General features: G+C 53.7%; 5 protein-coding genes across 5 annotated transcripts; 3 read left to right on the top strand and 2 right to left on the bottom strand.

Annotated features, from left to right (window-relative positions):
* Positions 1-187: 187 nt before the first annotated feature.
* On the bottom strand, positions 188-2,678 carry COCSUDRAFT_47915 (hypothetical protein). The gene is made up of 9 exons (XM_005646982.1): positions 2,556-2,678; positions 2,223-2,447; positions 2,012-2,091; positions 1,871-1,915; positions 1,722-1,790; positions 1,473-1,628; positions 1,211-1,333; positions 975-1,110; positions 188-761 (listed from the first exon to the last, which is right to left on the bottom strand). The coding sequence occupies exons 1-9, from the start codon at positions 2,653-2,655 to the stop codon at positions 640-642; spliced, it is 1,056 nt and encodes a 351-aa protein (XP_005647039.1). The 5' UTR covers positions 2,656-2,678; the 3' UTR covers positions 188-639.
* Positions 2,679-3,219: 541 nt separating this feature from the next.
* COCSUDRAFT_29754 (methylmalonate semi-aldehyde dehydrogenase) lies at positions 3,220-6,783 on the top strand. Its single transcript, XM_005646981.1, has 13 exons — positions 3,220-3,465; positions 3,601-3,675; positions 3,828-3,989; positions 4,088-4,166; positions 4,260-4,363; positions 4,477-4,640; positions 4,823-4,970; positions 5,084-5,187; positions 5,328-5,511; positions 5,694-5,843; positions 6,019-6,126; positions 6,246-6,380; positions 6,519-6,783. The coding sequence occupies exons 1-13, from the start codon at positions 3,343-3,345 to the stop codon at positions 6,615-6,617; spliced, it is 1,635 nt and encodes a 544-aa protein (XP_005647038.1). The 5' UTR covers positions 3,220-3,342; the 3' UTR covers positions 6,618-6,783.
* Positions 6,784-7,581: 798 nt separating this feature from the next.
* On the bottom strand, positions 7,582-11,907 carry COCSUDRAFT_47913 (hypothetical protein; the record flags this gene model as incomplete). Its single annotated transcript, XM_005646980.1, has 11 exons — positions 7,582-7,592; positions 7,747-7,915; positions 8,089-8,200; positions 8,507-8,739; positions 8,972-9,078; positions 9,301-9,444; positions 9,478-9,761; positions 10,344-10,542; positions 10,721-10,943; positions 11,346-11,533; positions 11,691-11,907. The coding sequence occupies 11 exons, from the start codon at positions 11,905-11,907 to the stop codon at positions 7,582-7,584; spliced, it is 1,887 nt and encodes a 628-aa protein (XP_005647037.1).
* A 2,762-nt stretch (positions 11,908-14,669) lies between these two features.
* COCSUDRAFT_53837 (UDP-glucose pyrophosphorylase) lies at positions 14,670-18,493 on the top strand. The gene is made up of 9 exons (XM_005646979.1): positions 14,670-14,849; positions 14,959-15,039; positions 15,187-15,371; positions 15,491-15,646; positions 15,783-15,960; positions 16,216-16,398; positions 16,678-16,971; positions 17,309-17,513; positions 17,842-18,493. The coding sequence occupies exons 1-9, from the start codon at positions 14,745-14,747 to the stop codon at positions 17,928-17,930; spliced, it is 1,476 nt and encodes a 491-aa protein (XP_005647036.1). The 5' UTR covers positions 14,670-14,744; the 3' UTR covers positions 17,931-18,493.
* A 377-nt stretch (positions 18,494-18,870) lies between these two features.
* On the top strand, positions 18,871-20,219 carry COCSUDRAFT_7682 (Homeodomain-like protein; the record flags this gene model as incomplete). Its single annotated transcript, XM_005646978.1, has 5 exons — positions 18,871-18,924; positions 19,034-19,091; positions 19,611-19,705; positions 19,811-19,914; positions 20,033-20,219. Coding segments are annotated over 5 exons (498 nt in total), but the record flags the coding sequence as incomplete, so codon positions are not given.
* Positions 20,220-20,522: the final 303 nt, after the last annotated feature.

Here is a 20,522-nt window from a genome sequence, read left to right as displayed (position 1 = left end):
ATGTGGAGACAATGAAAGTTGGCATCGACATCAAGGAGGGCCAGCCTTACAAGTGCTTACAAGCAAGCTGCAGGACTTTCAATCTGGGGCATACAACTAGTGTACTGGTGATTATTGCTGCACATACATGAGTAGTGTGTGTCCTCGAAAGAAGGCTCCAGAAGTACAGCTACATGTATGAAAGGATATGCAACCTCACTTTACATCCTCAGATAATTGCAAGGAAGGGCGCAAGGCACACGAGCGCGCTGCCACACACTGCAGTGCACTCGTGCCACCCAGCTGGCGCATGTGACAATGTCAACAGGATCCTTGAAACTCTCAAACACATCAACCTTGCTAAGATTGTCTCAATGTACAATGCTATAAATAATATACACACGGCACAACCAAAAGGATATCATGATCTGTAACTGAGGCAAATATCCAAGCCCCTCTTCCTTGTGCATTTGGCGGGTAAAAGGAGCAATGGGATTGCCAGGAGCAACTTATCAGCCTGGAACCCGATTGGAGAGCCTATATCGGCAAAAACCTGGACGGATGACAGCCTGCAAGCCTCCAAAGGCACAAATGATGTACAAGACCTCAAGCTTTGACACAAAAACCTCCAACCTTTATGCCCCACAACACAGAAATGGATCAAGAGTCTGCTGTCAGGTGCTCCAGCAACGCCAGGGCGCTGGTCAGGTCGGCTGCCTTAAATCCTTGGAACACAACATGCTCCTTCTCTCCAAATGTTATGTGCAGCTTCTCAGAGGGTCCTGATTCCAAACACACGGAATCCAAAGGTAAGAATCAATAAGTCAGGGGACCTTGTCAACACATGCAAATTTCCACAAGCAGATCTGCTGAACCATTCCTCAGACTGAGCAGTGTTTTTCTCACTAATTCTCCACATAGACAATATTTCAACAACTAGCTACCCTGCAGGGACAGAGCCAGGTCAAAGAGCAGCACTCTACATCAATACATACCTGGCTTCCTGGTCTTTGCAACCACCTTCTTCACTTCTTTGACATCTTTGTGAGCCAGGCAGAAAGAGATCTTTTCCGATGGAGCACTGAAGCATGTGTGCTTGTCCGTCACATACAGAGTGCCAAGGAAGGTGATCTGCACGGCACCCACAAATGAATCACAGCATCACATCATCGGTGTCTTTGAGTTAGGCTTCAGATGTTTACATCTTCTGATCGTCAGGATGACAGCACACCTCTCGAGCCCTGGAAAAGGTGTTGTAGGTGCAAGCATAGGTCTGGGCCAGCATGCAGTGGAAGCCCTCCATCAATTCCTCCTCAGGTGGCAGTCCAAACAGGCTTTCAAGCTCAGTCCCTCCCTGCAATCAAATGCAATGTTATATTCTTCAGCCCTTGCTGAAGGGAAAGTTTAGTCTTGTGTACTCGTCTGATCGGTCATGCGCAAATTGAAATCACAGCTTTGCTCTAAAGCAGAGCAAAACAGATGTGATGTGATACCTTGCTGTCAGCCATGGAACTCGCTTCCCGGCCAGGAGAGTTTGGCTGGGGCTTGGGCACAGGATCCAGATTAGCCCACCATGTTGACACATTGTTTGCGAACAGGCTGGCTGTCTTTGCCAGGCTGTCCTTTGCATCAGCTGCTCCATGCATCACCTGCGACCAATCACCCCAAGTTCAGTATATTCTTTGCTTCAAGCATGAGAAAACACACTGCAGGAGATACAGGTGGCTTGAATGTCGATGTACCTGCCAGGACTGGACGTTGTCTGCCATCAGTGTCAGACTCTGCTTTGCCCCTGCAGCTCCACCGATGATCTGAAACCACATGTTTCACTGTCATGTGAGGCCAAGCTATGCCATTGTCTCAGCAAATGGAACACGCAAATTGTGCATACCTTTGTCGACACAGTTCTGGCTGCTGTCGACGCCAACTCTGTTGCCTGCATCCATCAAGATCATTCAATACCCTCGCCTGACACAAGAGAAGCACGTTCCAGATGGCGTTGCAATGTGTTGAGCTTATCAGAGCTGCCTACCTTCTGTGTCGCCAGCTCAATGTCCTTCAATGGGTCATAGATCGGCTCACCCATTGCATTGACAGTGTTGGGAGGAGGGCCTGCAGATACCACAAGTTGCTTGCACATGTCTGCTTTCATCATGAGCAGCTTCTCTTCATGGATTATAGTACACTAAGATTGATCCCATGCACACAAGAAGAAGTTATCCATGCGATCTCTTTTGCCTTACCTTGGCGGTTGCCGCGCCAGCTGATCTCCGGGTCTGGCTCCTCTGTCACACCAGCTTGACTTTCGTCTGCACCCTCTCCTTTGACAGGGGTCCTGCGTGTTGCAGCCTGCTGCACAGGCGCAGCAACTGGAGCTTTGCCAGGAGTTGAAGCTGCGTCCGGTCTGGGAGCTGAGACATTCTTGCCAACCACAGCCGGCTCCTGCCTCTGTACCACCTCATCATCACCTGCATGCAAGCTGCTACAATCAACACCCTCCACCTCTGTAAGTGGTACATATCCTCGGCCAAGCTGAGGCAAGTTGAAGCTGTGAGCCAGGCAAAAGTATATCATGCCTGATGGAAACTCCAGTTCTTCTCCAGACCCAGTGCTTGCCGAGTGCTCCACTTCTTCTAGGTGCACTTCCTCAAATTCTGAGCTGATGTTTGATGCCATTGACGCTGGTCGCTTCACTTTGTTCTGCACCAATGTCATTCCTCCCTGTAGGCACAGTATGGTTTCTTCAAGTATATGCAGCGCATCTGATCCTCTCAAACGTCATGATCATTCGTGATGGATGAAGTCTGCGTACATAGAACTCCTGCCCTTAAAACGCCTTTCAGCTTCCTCTCACGTCCATGAGAGTGCACGCTTTACACCATATCTTAGCGATCAGAGCATACTAATATGATCTGCACATTGCTGAAGACAAAGATGTTTCCTACTGATAACAAGGGCACCCTTTCCTCTTACTCAGCAGCACTGTAGAGTCCTACCTGCTTTATCAAGTCCGTCCCGGCATCCCACGAGGCACACCAGATCGTGCAATGCTTCGCTTCTGAGCAGCATGCACCCAAATCACGGTGCGTTAGACGTTCAATTATCGAGTTCACTTCCTCGGAAGAGAGTGATGGATAGCGGGGGGTCCCGTCCCACGTGGGCTCATATATCTGCGGGGGGACTGTTCTGTCGAGCACATTCTCGATGTGACAGGCATCCTTGCAAGCCTTGAAGCCTGAGAAGAATTTCGAGGTTGTTACGAAGCAATTTTCGACGTGTGTGTGCGCAAGGAGATTCCAGGCAGGCTGGTAGGAAAGGAAACAAGCCCTCTGATGACTCGGACGTTCTGAGTTGGCCTTCGGAATGATTTCTGCTTTGACAGCTAAATTGGCAAGATCCAAATCCGTGCTAAATACTGCGGGTCGCATCAATGTTGCCTACGTGCGTGGCTTCGCATCACAGCCCGAGTTAGCAACAGACAGCGCGGTGAGACTTTACTACATGCCACACGACCGTTTACGTATATCTAGCACAGTGATCTGTCTTGTGCAGACTTACAAGCTGCTCTGCACGTGCTTAAATGATTACATCTAACGATCTGCTATCGGTGTTCGGCTGCAGCCGTCTGTGAAGCTACTCATCAATGGGGAGTTCGTAGAATCTCAAGCCACAGAGTGGGTGGACGTCACAAACCCGGTGCGTATGTAAGGAAGATTCGTTGATTCACCAAGGGGCATTCTAATTTAGGGGATGTATGGAGATATGTGATCTAGTGAAACATGGGCACAGGTTCTGTAACCTCCAAGTGCAGCAAGCTCTGGCTAATATATATTTCTGCATGCATGCAGGCAACGCAGGAAGTGGTGTCAAGGCTCCCCGAGACAACCTCTGGGGAATTCAATGCAGCTGTGCAAGCTGCAAAAGAGGCATTCCCAAAATGGCGCAACACTCCCCTTCCCACTAGGTCCCGCGTCATGTTCAAGCTCCAGGAGCTCATCAGGCGGAATATGGTGAGCTGCACAACAGCGGAGCTTCCTTTTTTACTTGCCAAAATACATGAAACCTCAGTGCTTTCCTCTTTGCTAACTTTTATTTCTGGTGCCTGCAGGATGAACTCGCTGCAAATGTCACCCTCGAACAAGGAAAGACACTCCCTGACGCCAAAGGGGATGTTTTCAGAGGCCTAGGTGTGCCCTTGATGCAATAGCATTTTGGAGTTGCGCATACTGGCAGATATCATGCATGAGCGGGTTGTGAACTCAGCCGGTGCCTTGCTGCAGAGGTGGTGGAGTATGCTTGCAACCTGGCCCCGGATCTGATGGGAGACTACATTGAGAATGTATCAAATGGGATGGACACGTACAGCGTCCGACAGCCTCTTGGGGTAAGCACTCGTGAGATGCGCGTCAGATATGCTGCTATTCCAGGTGTTTCACTCGCTCTCTATGCAGTGCACCCTGCATGCACGGATAGCTAAACCTGGCATGTGCACTGCAGGTGGTTGCAGGCATTTGCCCCTTCAATTTCCCCGCCATGATACCGCTCTGGATGTTCCCCATTGCTTGCACGGTTGGCAACACTTTCGTCCTCAAGCCCTCTGAGAAGGACCCTGGGGCAGCCATGATGCTGGCAGAACTGGCCCTGGAAGCAGGCCTTCCCAGGTGATCCTCCTATAGGATTGATCCTATAGGAGGGTTTCTGCAATTCTCTGGCCTTGCAGTAATCAGGTTAACTCTCGGTGGGGGTTCTAGTACAGCATGCACACTGCTCTCAATGGCAATATCCAAGACAATGGCAGAATTTTCTTGCATTAGTGCGCAATGTGACGTTTGTACGCTTGCAGGGGAGTGTTGAACATCGTGCACGGGACGCATGGGACGGTGAATCGCATCCTGGATCACCCTGACATCAAGGCTGTGTCCTTTGTGGGCTCAGACAGGGCGGGCCGCTACATCTACGAGCGCGGCTCTGCCAATGGCAAGAGAGTCCAGGTGCCAATCGCCTAATGCATCTCCTTCAATCAACTTGCCCATTGGGGTTTTTTCTTCTGAGCTCCAATTAACTTCGTGGAGTTTCTGATGACTCTGCATTTTGTGAACGACAGGCAAACATGGGGGCCAAGAACCATGCTGTTATCCTGCCCGATGCAAACCCAGAGGCGACAGTTGCTGCACTGACTGGCGCCGCCTTCGGCGCTGCTGGGCAAAGGTGAGTTTCCCATCACTGGGCAAAGGTGCAGGGACTACTCCACAGAAAATGGAAGGCCACTGCTCAAAGGCCACATGTGCACCATGTGCCTGAACAGGCAGTGCCAGTCAGATCACGCCAGTTTTTGTCATGTTGGCCAGGTGCATGGCAATTTCGGCGGCGGTTTTTGTGGGCGGGATTGAGCCCTGGAAGGATGCCCTGCTGGAGCGCGCCAAGGCGCTGACCGTGGGCCCGGGGGCCGCAGCAGGCACGGACGTGGGCCCGCTCATCACTCCAGAGGCCAAGGACCGCGCAGCCAACCTCATTCAGAGTGGCCTGGACCAGGTGCATATTCCTGCACACTCCTCTGTTGCATTGGGAAGGATACTTTTTAGACATGCAGACATGCTCAGCTCAATGATACCTATCTCCGTACATGGCATTGGTGACAAGGTGAAGTACCGTATACATCGTTGTGATGATCAGGGGCTTTAGTTAATTTCCGAGGGGAGTGCTGTGTGGCTCAGGGTGCGAAGCTGTTGCTGGACGGCAGAGGAGTGAAGGTGCCAGGCTTTGAGTCCGGCAATTTCTTGGGCCCCTCGCTGCTGTCCGGTGTCAAGCCGAATATGGAGTGTTACAAGGAAGAGATCTTTGGACCTGTACTTGTCTGCCTGGAGGTGAACAGCTCCACTATCCTTCATGTTGTCATTTCTCTGGCATACAGATTCTAGAAAGGCGTTTTTCTTTTACAGCCAGCATGCCTCATGTCAACGTGAGCACAGTGTCGTCATGGAATAGGCTCATACGCTGCACAAAAATAGTTGAATCACTGAAGGCTGGCTGTGCCTGTAGGCCGAGACTCTGGACGAGGCCATCAGCATTGTCAATGGGAACGAGCATGGCAATGGCACAGCGCTGTTCACTCGGTCGGGGCCTGCAGCGCGCAAGTTCCAGAATGAGGTAGGCACTTTTTCCCCCTCTTGATTTCAAATGCCTCGGAATGCCTTGCTGTATCCCCCGCATCGGGCTGTGCAGCCTAGCACTGAAGGCCGGATGCTGACAGTGGGCTGGGAATGCAGGTGGAGGTGGGCATGGTGGGCATCAATGTGCCCATCCCCGTGCCGCTGCCCTTCTTCTCCTTCACAGGCTGGAGGGGCTCCTTCCACGGGGACCTGCACATGTACGGCAAGGCTGGCCTCCAGTTCTTCACACAGGTGAGCTCCCCTCCATCACGCTGCATGTCTCCACTGCTTGTCTGCACTGTCTGTCAGGAGCAGTCCTGTGTTGCATGGCTGTTCAGGACTGCTCACAAGCCAAGACAAAGCCTGACAGGAGGTGCTGATTGTGTGCAGGCAAAGACCATCACAACAAACTGGAAGGACACCGATGACCATAGGAGCAAGCGTGCTCCAGGGCTCGACGCTGTGGGCACATCAGCTGCCCCAAGCTAGCTTTGCAGAAGCAGTCCGACGGCATTTCACTTTGTGTCAAGTTCATGATTGTACTACCTTCCATGATGCAGCGAATGCACACTCCTTGGCCAAGGCACATGAGAGGCAGCATGTCAATTTTGCTGAATCTGAATGCATCTCTCTAATCTTAAGTCCAGTCGTCTGCAGGACAATCATCTGCCAGTGTGTGCCACACTGCTGGGAAGATCTTGTGATCACATTCTTGTCACATCATATTTATGTCGAATCTGCTCGTGTCGGTGCGCATACTACTAAGCAAAGAATTCCGAGCCTTGTCGGTTATCCACCCTCATGTGCTATGGAGCAGGGAATACTAAATACAACATATTGTACCCCGTATGACGCCTGGCATCACTTTGCTCTTTTCTAGCCAGCAAGAAAGGTGTCTGTGTCCCCCTCGAAAATGCAGTTCCCACTTGTGACTGAGCTACTCAATCAAGACATCCACCAAACACAAAACTTCAACACACAAGCATCCCTCAAACTCAAGTCAACTGCTCATTTTCACGCTCGTTTGCGCCTAGTAAAACCTAGCCCCTCTGCGAATCTGCTCCCTGAGTGAGCATTCTGATAAGCATTGCATTTGATGTGCCCCTTGGGGGTAATAAAAAAAATCATGTGCACCCTCACATGATAATACTGTAACCCATCAATAAAATTCTGTTCCCAGCATCCTGATCAGACTCTCTCGTGATGCTGCAGAAGCGGCACAATCTGCCTGCAGAACAAAGACCTGACTCCAGTGGCAGTAGTTTTTATGCTTCTCACCACCGTGTTAATACCTCTCAATACCGGAAAGTAAGTAAGATACATATTTATTCTGCCGAGACACTCCCGGATGCTCCTATTCCCCTGTTCATCTCCCAGCCACTGGCTTTTGCCTGGTTCTGGCAGAGGGGCACCTAAAAAGATGCAGCCTCTGGGATATTCTGGCGGCCCCTGCTCAACCTTGCCCTGCATTGCAACATCGAAAGTGGGTCAGTTCTGTCATGGAGGGCAGACAAGCCTTGTCAATTCCTGAAGCTTCAACCATCTTTGTCTTGAGATGTGTGCTGCACACCAAAAAAGGCTTCGGAACTAAGCTGAGCCGGCAGGTATATGTGCTCACCCACGCAGATGGTGCCAAAATCGAGGAGCCTGTGGTCCTGGACAGCCGCAATGGTTGACACGACGGCCTCATAGTAGATAATGACCATAGAGATGACCATGAGCAGGGCCATGGCTATCACCACCACTGACCGCCTGTCGAGCGCCTTCATCAGCCAGTAGCAGGTCACCTACACAGTGCCACAAAATTAGAGGCCGCTGTCACCTTGTGGACACTACAGCATGAGGAGACCGCAGCTGTGAAGCGTGTTGCCTTGATCATGTGTGCATGACACAGTGAGGGTCCTTGGATGAAAGAGACTCCTTGCAAGGGATGCATGGGAGACAGGGGCGAATTGTACACCTGGCCAACCATGGTGAAGATGAGGCCGACGAGGAAAGTCGCCAGGCCGTAGTCGAAGGGAATGCCGCCGAACGACAGGTACACGACCGAGGCCGAAGCTGCGGTGAACATGCTGCACAGACACACCACATTAGCACCACCCCTTGACACACCACATGCGCACCGGTCTTCCACCAATCATGCAACGCGTGCACGCAAGCACAACACCCGGCAGCATGGACCATGCACCAGAAATAGAATATCATCCCCTGCCATTTCGCAACCTTAAATTAAGTGTGTGAACGACTCTTGATTTTTAGGGTTGAAACCTCTGAATCATTCTTTCATTCTCAAAAGCACTCAACGTCAGTGCTTTTGGCAAAGAAGCCAAACTCAGAATTCAAATTCAAAATTCCTGAATTCAAATGCAGGCGCTCACATCATGGTGGCGCTGGTGGCGGCTGCGACGTCGGGCAGGACGCCCATCTCGAGCATGAGGGGGCCCTTCACAATGCCGCCGCCGACGCCGAACATGCCCGCAATGAGGCCCGCCAGCGAGGACAGCGCAGGGAAGAGCAGCGTGTTGCGCCGGCTCCACTCCACGTCCCCCTCCGTCCACACATACCCCGACGCCTGCTTTGCGTTGAAGTCCCGCACCAGGTACGCGCGCACCTGCAGAACCCAGCATGTCACACAGCTCAGCAGCCGCACTTCCCTGCTTCATTAGGGCCAGTTAGAAAGGTTCACTCCTCAAGATTTGGATACAGGAACTGTAAGCAACATGTGGGCAACAGTACCATGAAATGCTCATACACCCATGCAGTGGAGTTATGCTTTGAGCGAGGCAAATTGCAGGCAGGGGAAGGTAGCTTGTTGTGGCAGAGGGAGGGGACGTGGTACGCACAAAGAGGGTGATAATGAGGATGACTGGGAGGACGGAGAGGACGACCAGCCAGTACTGCCACGTGCCGCACACCGTCCTGTCCTTGAACGAGTCCGAGGCCACAATGCCTGCGAATGAGGGTATGTGATGCCCTCATCCTTTCTGGGCCGTGAACAATAAAATATGCTCCCTGGGTAGAGGCTTGTATCAAAAGGCGTAACGACCACAAGCATGACACAGCATTTGGCCAAAAGAGAGATGCAGGGGGTTCCAACTTCAACAGCACGCCCAAGTCAGCAACAGAGTGCAGTGTATGTGTCACTGCAGAGGTGGTGGGGACGGCCTCTCACATGCGAACATGAGGAACAGCAGTGCCAGTTTCAGCGGCGGGACTTGCGGCTCGGCCGCCTCGATCTTCTCCGCGACGTCGTTGGCCGCCGCTTCGTCCGCGGCCGCACCGGCAGCCACCGGCCCGGCCACGGCCGCGCCACCATCTGCACACAGCATGCCACTCCTTAGTCAATCACATGAGGTAATCAGGTTGTTGTCGGCAAACACCACACTCCACTCCACTCCACACCGAATGGACACCTCACGCTCAGTGAACAGCGTAAGTGGCAACTGTATGCAGGGGAAGCAGGCGAGACTGCAGGTAGAGGGTGCTTCAAGGGGGGACCAGGTGGGGTCCCAAGGGAGATCCATGCCTTGGGCATCTTCGGCGATGGCAGGCTCGTGGTGGTTGGAGCCCTCGCCGGCGCCGTGCACGTTGCTGAGGCTGGCGATGCGAGCCCTCTCTATCAGCGACACCCGCCTGCCCACACCCCACACCCACCCTCAACCTCCAAGGACATTCCACCATACTCATGTATTGATGTGTGTCCGACTCCTTCTGAGGTGAGGGCTCCTGTTGTGTGTGGAAACCTTCGGCATTTTGAAACAAGATGACATCTGGGTGAAGGACGCTATTTCAGCATGCGGAGCAGGATGTGCACAAGACATGCCTCACTGAGGCAGACAATCAAGCATGGAGGGACAGGACATCGGCAGTAATACCGTAGTAATCATTTTAAAACCCGCACCCTCGGCGGTGCGGGATATTATTCAAAGCAACTTTTAGGGGTCTTACTGACTTCAAACATACCAAGGTCGTGCTCCATTGGATTGGGCTTGTCGACAGCTTTCCGAATCTGGTCTCAAGATTATCATGGGCTTTACATTTTGGGAGATAGCGTCTCATTTACCACCCTTTTTGGCCGAAAATAATCAATTATTGCGCGTTTTAGAATGACTACTACAGTAACATGATCTGCACCCATGCAGTCAATGCAACAAGCAAGACGCCTTGTGAAGTCACAGGCAACAGCATCATGTGTGAGCTGGCAGGGCTGCTTGCCTGATGAGGCTGCTGGAGCGAAAGGAGCCTCCCAGGGAGCTCCCCAGGTGCGCGCCCTCCGCGCCCTCGTTGCCCAGAGAGGTGTACGTCAGCGGCGAGCTCTTGTGCGCGGGGTCCTGGCCGGAGAAGGACACCAGCGCACTTTCTGTGCTCGGCCGCGCACCCGCCGCGATCGGCTGCGTCGATTGGCGCGGCGACTCTGCACACAGATTTCCTCTTAGCCACGGCCTTCGACGGCAGGAAAATTTTCCTAGAGCTGCCTTAAGCAAGGCATTCAGGCAGTAAATAATTTGGGAAGGGCACCGCAGGAGGTCGCTGTTGCTGGGGCTGCAATGAAAAAGGGAATGTGTTGTGCAGGGGAGGCGGAAGGGGTGTACGTTCGGGGGCGAAGGCCTCGTTCAGGATTTCCTGCTGCTCCTGGGGCCCCTTTCGCAGCAGCGGCTCGGAGGGGTCGCTGCCATCCTGGCTGCTGCCGGCGGCAGCGCGCTTGAACTCCAGGTTCTCCTTGCGCCAGGTCACCACAGCGCGGTCCACCAGCTTGTATGTCAGCAGCGTCAGCAGTGCCGCCAGCAGAATCGTGGTCATCCAATTCGGCGTCGCCTGCACAGAGAAGAAGATTGCTCGTTATTGAACATGTTGTTTGCTCATGCGCATGCTGCACTTTGGGCCTTCTGCAACGGATGTGAAAATTTCCCTTGTACGAATGGTTGTTTGTTTGGCAGTCCCCCTTGAGCAGCCGCCCCCTTGAGAGGCATGGGAGCACAGATAGTTGACAAACACAAGGGATTCAGCCGCGCAAATCAGCGGGGTTGTGAACACTCTTGAGGTGGTCTTGCATGCACAGATGTGGCAGGGGATGAGGACCCCATTGGCGTGCACCGAACGTTCCATTAATTCACAAGGTTAGTAGTACAACAGTACAGAGAAGCCCAGTGACATGCGCTGGCTCTGCGCATGGTAAGGAGCAGCACGCCATGCGGAGGTGTGGCAGGTGATGTGTACCTTGTTGAGGTATCCGCCGAGCAGGGCACCGAGTATGGTGGCGGGCTCCATGGCGAGGATAATGTTCCAGTCGATGAGGGGCCGGTTGAAGAAGGCGTGGCGCCTGCCCACGTTGAACACAAAGTTGGAGATGGCCCCACCCACGATCGTGATGTTGGACAGCGCCACTGCCGTGTTGGTGGGGAAACCTGCCACGCAGCAGCACCACATATCAGCGCCTGTTCCTCCTCATCCCTTGAGCTGAGACTTAGGTTACTTAACGCAGATTGAGGGACAGCTGTCATAAACAAGGCTGAAGGGACTTCGCTGGCATTGCCTTGGTATGCAGAGGCAGGGATGCCTCACCCATGACAAGGATGTAGAGCGGGACGAGAATGCCGCCCCCTCCGATGCCGCCACCAGCAGCAATGAACAGGCTGACAGCAGCAAAGATGTATCCAACGACATCCCGCCAGTCCAGGGGCCACAGACCTTTGTGGGGATCGTCCTTGTGGTTCCCCAATCTGTTGCATTCGCCAAATAAGCCCAGCTCAGGCTCACTGAAGGCCACTCTCCCAGACATGCGTCCAACAGTGTGGCCCCTCAAGGGTCCTCGATGGGCCAGGCTCAAGGAATTGTCCCTTAGAAGTTTGCTATGCTCCACAATACCTCTCTAGGACTGTGTAGTACAACAAACTCCAAGGCGTGAGCAAGTGGTGGCTTCAAGCAGGTAGGTCCCTCGGACTGGCAAAAGGTCAAGCGCGCCGTACCTCTTCAAGCATTCGAACAGATTGGAGCTGTAGAACGTCGATCGTCCCTTCGTCACTTGTTGAATCCTCACATACGCCTCTGACACGTTTCCCTGTGAGTCGGACGTGCCCGGCCGATGGTGGACGCCATCTGAGGTTACGACAGCGCTAGACCTTGCAGTGAGCTGTGAAGGTGCCGCATGGGTGTCACCAGGGACACCGAGCAGTCCATCAATGCTATCTGTGAATTCTACTGTCTCTGAAACGTGAGCACTCAGAACACGTGCAGTGGTCGGAACCAAAAGCACCTGCAATGCAGCGAAGACCACGCAGATCCTGCGCTGCATTGAGATCAAAAACTCAAACAGAGGTGCACAGCACCCGTGTGTGACTCTAGATAAAGATTTTACAGGGGTTTGCACTGCGTACTGGAGGCAGCAAGTGGATGGTCCCCCTAGAGCATGTTGGCATGTGCAGGCAGGCAGGCAGGGGGCCATCCGATGGTCCCACGCGTTGCTTCTCTAGATGGAAAATTTCCTCTATCAGGGCACCTGCCTCACAGGGAAATGAAAAGGGTTATGATGGGACTTTTACAGCTGCATGCACATAAAGGTCGGTGATGCACGGCTTCATGACCATACGTATACTATATATATATATAGGTAGTACCAGTGAAGCAGCTGCAGCTGCAACGCACATTTCGGTTATGAGCACGCACCATTGGCCGGTTGTGTGAACTTCTTGAAGAGAGGCAGACTCTGATCGGATCTGCCTTGCGTTTTGACATATTTTGCATGCATTTAGGCCCATGCATGTACCTATTTAGGTGTAGTCAGATCTGCGTACTATGTAGTACATAGCCATTTGCACAGATATTGAAACGCACGCGCGCAAACTGTTTCCAACGGGTACCCAGCAGGCGCGCGCGGTGACCGGTCTTTGGCTAGCGACTGCCGGCCAGCGCGCGCGCCTGCTGGGCAACACTTGCGTCGAGCATTTCAATAAACTTTATTGAATACAACCGTGCATCTCGTCTGACTCGGAGTCTTTATTAAATCTCTTTTGGGGTTTTCTCCAGCTGTGGTTCCCTGATACAGGGATATTACACAGGCATTTCCAACGTGCCTGGCCCCGGCTGGCGGGGGGCGGTATAGATACTCAGCACCATGCCCACGGGTGATTGGGTCTTGCTTGGATCAGCTTGTCTGTACCTTGCCTCTGGCAGAAAAAGCGTGTAATAATAATGAGAATGGTTATAAATTTCATTTTGACTTCGGCAGCACATTGCAATCCTATGTTCTGACAAGACCATCTAGTAGATATCTTTCAATAGAGGCCCCCCTATCAGATACACCATGGTGGCCACCATTAAGGGCAAGTTCTGTAGATCTAGCTCTGGAGCTAGAGCCTTGAAGTTTTGTAGGACCGATTAATTTTGCTTTCATCAGGTTCTCGAATATACATGACATTTTCCATGTTGAAAGCGGTCCCATGATTGTATTGTCATGATAGCATGAGAGATCATATCCATGTTCTCTCATGCTAGCCACCCACAGTCCCATTCTACATCAGCAGCCAAGACCGCTGGGATAAATCATGGTCAGCCCAGATGCATGCTGCAGATGCTGATGCATGCAAAGAAGCCCAGAAATGTAAAACACAGATGCAAGCCGGTCAGAAAGCCCAAATCGGGGTTCAAGGGTTCAAACATGTTCTATGTCATTTCGGTAATTGGTGTGCAATTGCTTGCACAAGAGCAAGGTTGCTATTCACCTGCGCGCCCCCGCGCACGCGGGCAGCGCGGCTGGGTCAGGCGTCAAACTCGCGCAGGATGTAGCTCTGCACGCCGCAGCGGCAGATGGGGCACAGGGGCAGGTTACGCTGGCCCAACAGCAGGCTGGTGCAGGGCGCACACAGCGCACGATGCCCGCACGCTGGCGCCAGCGTGGTCTGCCTCGGGTTCTGCCAGCACATGTGATGTACATCACGCACATCGTTGCAGCCTCCTTCTCGTCCCTGGCGTCCACCCAAGCACTCCTGTGGCCACGGTGCGCTGCCCACGGCCGTGCCGGCGCCTGCGCGCCCAGCAGGCCGGCCAGGCCGCCGCCAACCGGGGAGCCGAAGCGCAAGGCCGAATATAGACGCGGCCCTGGGGTGGCCGTACGAAGTGCTGCGGGACCCCCCGGTGAGCACTGCCAGAAGCAGGTCCTCTCGGGAGCAACGCTGCGCGGCGGCAATGACGGGCGGCCCCGGAATCGGCACAGCCGGTGTTGCGGCGGCTGCCGGCACAGCCGGCGGCTGCGGTGCCAGGAGCGCGGCTGGGACGGCCGAAGACACTGGCAGCTTACGACGCACAGAGAACGGGTAGGGTCCCGATGGATATATATATAGAGGAAGGCCTAGAGGGAAATGGATCCCGATGGATCCCAGGGTTTACTCGGAGTCTTTAAAAAATTAGTTCCCCCTGTGGATCCCATGTAATATATCCCTGGAAGAGGGTGTGAACCTCAGCATGGAAGGGTTCCACGTTGTGAAGGACCGGGAAGCCGGTGCACAGCTGACCGGTGCATCTGGAATCTACTTCGATAGCCATATTCTCAACCAGTCGATCATCGTCTATAAACATTGATTCCTCAGATAGTTGAATTACATTCCTAATCGAAGTGCAGCCATGGAAGCGTTCGAGGAGAAAATGAAGGCAGAAGGCCTCAGTCAAGCGGCCATCGATGCGTTTCGATTGAACTATGAGCAGCTTGTTGCCGGAGTCACTGGACTGGTACGTCAGATTGCTGCAGGCAATAGTTATGCAGCATCTGTATGTTCCATGTGGGAATCCGGTGCCAAGTGATCTCTGAATCGAACCGATCCTCTATATATCTTTGCAGGTCCCTGAGAAAGAGATCGAGGCCATTGAGGAACTTCCGCGTCTTGCTGATCTGAGATCGAAATCCGTCGGGGATATCAAGGTGCGCGGACGACGCAATTCCTTTCCCATGTTCCTGTTGACCATAGGGAATATCGAGTTCACTGTGCAAGGTGTTGGCCGTTCTCCTGGAGTGATTACGGCGATCTTTCTAATTCAAATTTTATGTAAGTAATGCGGGCTGTAGCAGGGACTTCTGGCCAAGACAGCTGTCCTGAAGCTGAATGGAGGCCTGGGAACCTCCATGGGTCTTGCAAAGGCCAAGTCTTTGCTGGAGGTGAAGGACGGAAAGACATTCTTGGACCTTATAGCGGATCAGATCGAGTACACCCGCACCAAATTCGGATCCAAAGTCCGTTTCGTTCTTATGAACAGGTGAGCAATCACGCAGCAGGAGGGATTCCCAGTTCTCTGTTTCACAGGATGCTGATCAGCTTTGAACCCCTAACACATGTGCATCGCCAGTTGGATTGACAGTGTCGCCGGCTGTGCAGCTTCTCCACCAGCGATGACACAAAGGAGTACCTCAGCAAGTCGCATGCCGACCTCATCAATGAGCCTGATGTGGAGCTCGTGCAGAACAAGTCGCCCAAGGTCGATGCAAAGACGCTGAAGCCGGCCACATTCCCAGAGGATCCCGAGCAGGAGTGGTGCGCACCTGCGCTGCTGCAAAGCAATTGTTTTTGTTTAAGTCTGCTAAAATCCTTTTTTATTATCTCACTTGCATCATGGCGAAGTCCTGAGGGCGGAAAGGTGTGTCACAGAGATTGCTGTGTCCTGGTGCAGGTGTCCACCCGGCCACGGTGATATCTACCCATCCCTGTTGGGCTCTGGCATGCTGGACCGCCTGGTGGATGCTGGCATTGAGTATGTCTTTGTCTCCAACAGTGACAACCTGGGAGCCACCCTGGATGTTGACCTGCTGGCCTACTTCGCAGAGACCAAAAAGTCCTTCATCATGGAGGTCCGTACTATCTTTTGCCCTTTTCAAAGCACATGCAGTGCGCCTTTGTCTTCTGGATTATGGAGCAACTGCTCTACTTCTGCGGCGGGGGTTGTGCTCTCACCGGAGTGAGTGAGAAGGTGATTGTGATCCAGAGGTGCCAGCTTCACCTGCTAGACCTGAAAGCGCCTGGTAGGGAGGCAGGGATGCTAAGACAGGCTCGCTCACTAATGGTGGCAATCAGTCTTTATGTTTTAAGATTGGCGCGGGTGGCAGGTGGCCGAGAGGACGGCGGCTGACAAGAAGGGGGGCCACCTGGCACGGCGGCTGGCGGACGGGCGGCTGATGCTGCGCGAGAGCGCCATGTGCCCCGACGACGACAAGGCCGCCTTCGAGGACATCTCCAAGCACAAATTCTTCAACACCAACAACCTCTGGGTCAACCTGCCCAAGCTCAAGGTGCGCGCCGCGCCACCTGCATCCCAATCAGAGCAGCATACAAAGTAGTTGCATTGCCTTGCCCATATCTGGAAATGCTCATATGCATCACTGTCTGCATGCATGATCTGCAGCTCCAACGTTTGCAGCGATTGTTGCCATGGTCAGGAGTGGGACAGGCTCTTGGGACATGTGATAACATTGTAGACATAGATACTCTCTCTCTCTTTCCCTGGAGCAACTTTCTCTGCAATATCCCATGCCTGTGCCTCATGCACTGTGGGGTGGTGCTGAACTCAGGCCAAGCTGGAGGCGAGCAACGGCGTGCTGCAGCTGCCGCTGATAAAGAACAAGAAGACGGTGAACCCCCGCGACTCCAGCAGCCCGCCCGTATTCCAGCTGGAAACCGCCATGGGCTCGGCCATCGAGTGCTTCGATGACTCCGGCGCTGTTGTTGTGCCACGCGAGCGCTTCGCCCCCGTCAAGACCACCAATGACCTCTTCTCCCTCCGCTCCGACGCCTTCAAGGCAAGCGCCTTGACCTGCTACTTTGCGCAGGGCCAGGGCACCGCGCACCAGTCTTCTTCTAAGAATGTCAGCTGCAGTCCAAGTGGCTGAAGCCATGAAAGTGGCTGGAAATGGGAATTCCAAGAATCATTTCTCCATAAAGTCTGCCCACGCAGCAGCTTTGAGGGGCGTTGCGGTCGCCGGCGTACGTGTGCCAGTACCCTGCATGCTTGTGTTGCCCCAAATCTTCTCCAAGTACTCGGGCCGCTGCCCATTCTGTGCTGATGAGTTTTTCGCACCTGCCACACTTGGTCTTCCCCGTTGAAGCCGTGATGTCACAGGCGCATTAGGGCCCGCACACCCGCTGATGTACAATGCGCTCTATGCAATGACGGCTAATATTGTTGGCTGGGGGTGAGTGCAGGTGACAGAGGCGCACACGGTGGTGTTGGCGGCGCCCAAGGGCCCGCTGGTGAAGCTGGACGACAAGCACTACAAGCTAGTGGACAAGATGGATGCGCTCACCGACGCCGTTCCCTCCCTCGTCCACGCCACCTCCCTCACAGTCAGGGGCCCCGTGCGCTTTGTGAAGGGCACCAGCATCGCGGGAGACGTCCTCATCTCCAACGGTGAAGCCTGCTCCAAAGATCCATGGCTCTAATGTTGCTATGCTCTTGCACGCTGTTATTGGCAAACGGTGCCTGCTGACAGGCTGCAATTATGTGCCCTTTGGCGGCACCCGTCAGCAGAGCTTGCAGAGCGCTGTACTTCATAAATATTATGAATTTGTACCTGGCCTGCAGCTTGCCTGCAGTGCTATGGCTTCGATGGCAGTGCCTTCCTGGCCAGTGCCTCCATCATGGCACCTGTCAACCAAGCTTGCAGGGCACTGTTTCTGTAAATTCTGAAGGTGTATCGGGAGCCTGCATGAGGCTGACCTGGTGTTATCTGCCGCAGAATCATCGGAGCCGGTGACGCTGCCGCCGCAGGCCTACAAGGACAGCGTCACAGATCTGACGCCAGCCAAGGTCCCCGCAACAGCTTGAGGGCCGCTGCTGATCACCCAAGGATCTTCACTAGAGATGCTGTCGTGACGAGGCACTGGAGTCCTGAGAGAGGTCGTGTTGTTCTGATTCTGGCACTGTCAGGCTTGACAGCAAAGGTGCCGTGGATTCGAGAAGTGTTATCCCCTCAGTTGGCAAAGCACATATATACTCCACACTCTGGCACTCCAAGGTATTTGTGCATGGCCATGACGATGCTGCCGGACAGTGTCTGAGCGGCCACATACATTGAAGTAGCAGGATGCATCCACTGGATCATGATGGCATATGGCATATGGCAGATGCACCGTTCTGCCCTAGGGCCTCGCACCCATGGCCATCCTCAACTTTGCTGCATATTCTTGCAATATCATGAACTTGCAGGATTCTGATCAGCTCCAGCCTGATCAGCATGCATGTGAGTCCAGGCATGACCCATGAACTCGATGGCGTTTCTATCCTAGCGGATATCATCGAGCTAGCAACTTGCGCTTGAAGCAATTGCGCAGCACGCCGCCGCCATGGCCTGTATTGGCATTAGAACGGTGTAATGACAATTATCCTGCCTCTTGGTCCCCATAAAAATGTAGACACCTGGATCCAGTCAGGAAACTGGATCGGAGACTTTGCCCATGGATTCATTTCTTAGCAAATCAGGCTGCATGGGGCCAGGTGTTGGCCCGTAGCCAGCTGGCAGCAGCCAAATTTGGACAGCCAGTGCTGCGAGCAAAATTTGCGAAGAAGTGCTGCACCTGCCTGCAATTGTTGTCGCCATGAAGGGGACTGCAAGCAGACCATCACGTGCGGTGGAAGCCAAGGATGGCTTGGAGCTTCCACCAGTCCACGGGTGCGCGCCCCAGGCCCCATCGCTTGTTCCTGTGCCGTGAAATCTACAGAGTTTGGCGTTGTGTGACCTGACTCGCGTGCCTCTGACTGTCTCAGGAAAACTGGAGCGCCGACTAGGCGCTCGGCTGTTGGAGGATGGACGGCGGAGGAGGTGATTGTGTTTTTGCAACGTACGCGGCCATCAGGCCCACCAACGGGCACCAGCAGAGATTGAGGCGCACGTTCCCGGCCCCTCTCAATTGCTCACTTTGACTGCGCAGGATGAGGTGCTGCGGAGAGCTGTATCCTACTACGGGGCGAAAAATTGGAAGAAGATAGGTGCGTCGGTTTCAAGGATGCTTTGTCCTTAGTCTCGAGGCTGTATGTTGTCACAGAGCGCCGGTGCGCACCGATCCGATGCTGCCCGTATCCTGTTGGGGATGGCAATCGTGCAAGGACTGCATTTGCCACCAATTGGGCAGCATTTTTGGTTGAGAATCGATCAGACGAGGAATTGGGCGCACTGGCAGTTGCTTTTGAACGGTCTGTGGTGCTTCTCCCCAAAGGGGCACAGCGAGCGCCGCTAGACACATTTACTGTGTATGATTGCAAATCAGATAAATTTGCCGGGCCTGTTACAATTCAGTGGGCAACGTGCATGTTCGACGGTTATCACACCATCACAATGTGGCTTCTAGCAGAAGACAGTCACCAAGTTTCGCAGACAGTGATTTGGCTCGGCTGTGCTAACATGTGCAGAGATGTTTGTCATATCCTTTGGGGTCAAATTGAGTGTATCATCCTCACAAGTTATTGTTGAGGGGGAGCTGAATCTTGTGTGTCAAACCTGTGATGCAGCTGAGCATTTTGAGGACAGGACTGACGTCCAGTGTCTCCATCGATGGCAGAAGGTTCTCAATCCCGAGCTCGTCAAGGGGCCTTGGACTCCAGAGGTGAGCCCTGTCGATTTGCCAGTCCCTTGGCCTGACGTTGGGATATCCCCTAGTTGGAGTTGCACAGGAGGGTCGGCAGATGTGATACTTGTGCTGGATGCGTAGGAGGACCTGAAGATCATTGAGCTGGTGACACGGCTGGGAGCCAAGAGGTGGTCACTTATTGCCAAGGATCTGCCTGGCCGCATTGGCAAGCAGTGCAGAGAGAGGTGCGAGGCACTCTTGCTCCCTGCTGTGCTTCCTGTTGCCCTCACAATACCAGCGTGGATGCCTGTGCCAGGGAAGGCTAGCAATCTGGCTGAGCATGGTGCCGGGTGCCTTTCACAGATGGCACAACCACCTGGACCCCACCATCAAGAGGGGAGACTGGACCAAGGAGGAGGATAGCATGCTGGTGGAGAAGCACGCAGAGTACGGCAACCAGTGGGCCAAAATTGCGCAGTTCCTGCCCGGCCGCACAGACAACGCCATCAAGAACCACTGGAACAGCACGATGCGGCGCAAGGTGGAGAGCGGCCAGTTCCGAGCCGCGGCCGCCAAGGGCCGCCAGCGCATGCAGCAGCGCGCCTCCTCCCAGGAGGCCCCTTCGGGCTCCGCCTCACAAGTGAGAGCTGTGGAGCGCTTATCTTGCCAGAGGTTTAGGAATCCTTGTAGATTGTCATGCATCAGATGGGCAGCTGCCTTGTATGTGATGCTATCCAGAGGATGGATGAGTCATTTCACTTGCATGAGGCTTGCTGGGTGCATGCAGGACGAGCTGGAGGATTCTCCAGGGGGCGAGTATGTGCAGGAGGAAGCAGGACGCAGCGGTGCCATG

This window comes from Coccomyxa subellipsoidea (assembly GCF_000258705.1).
Source record: "Coccomyxa subellipsoidea C-169, whole genome shotgun sequence".
NCBI classification, from domain to species: Eukaryota; Viridiplantae; Chlorophyta; class Trebouxiophyceae; family Coccomyxaceae; genus Coccomyxa; species Coccomyxa subellipsoidea.
Note: the sequence above shows the minus strand (reverse complement) of the source record. Positions and strands in the feature narration are given on the sequence as shown.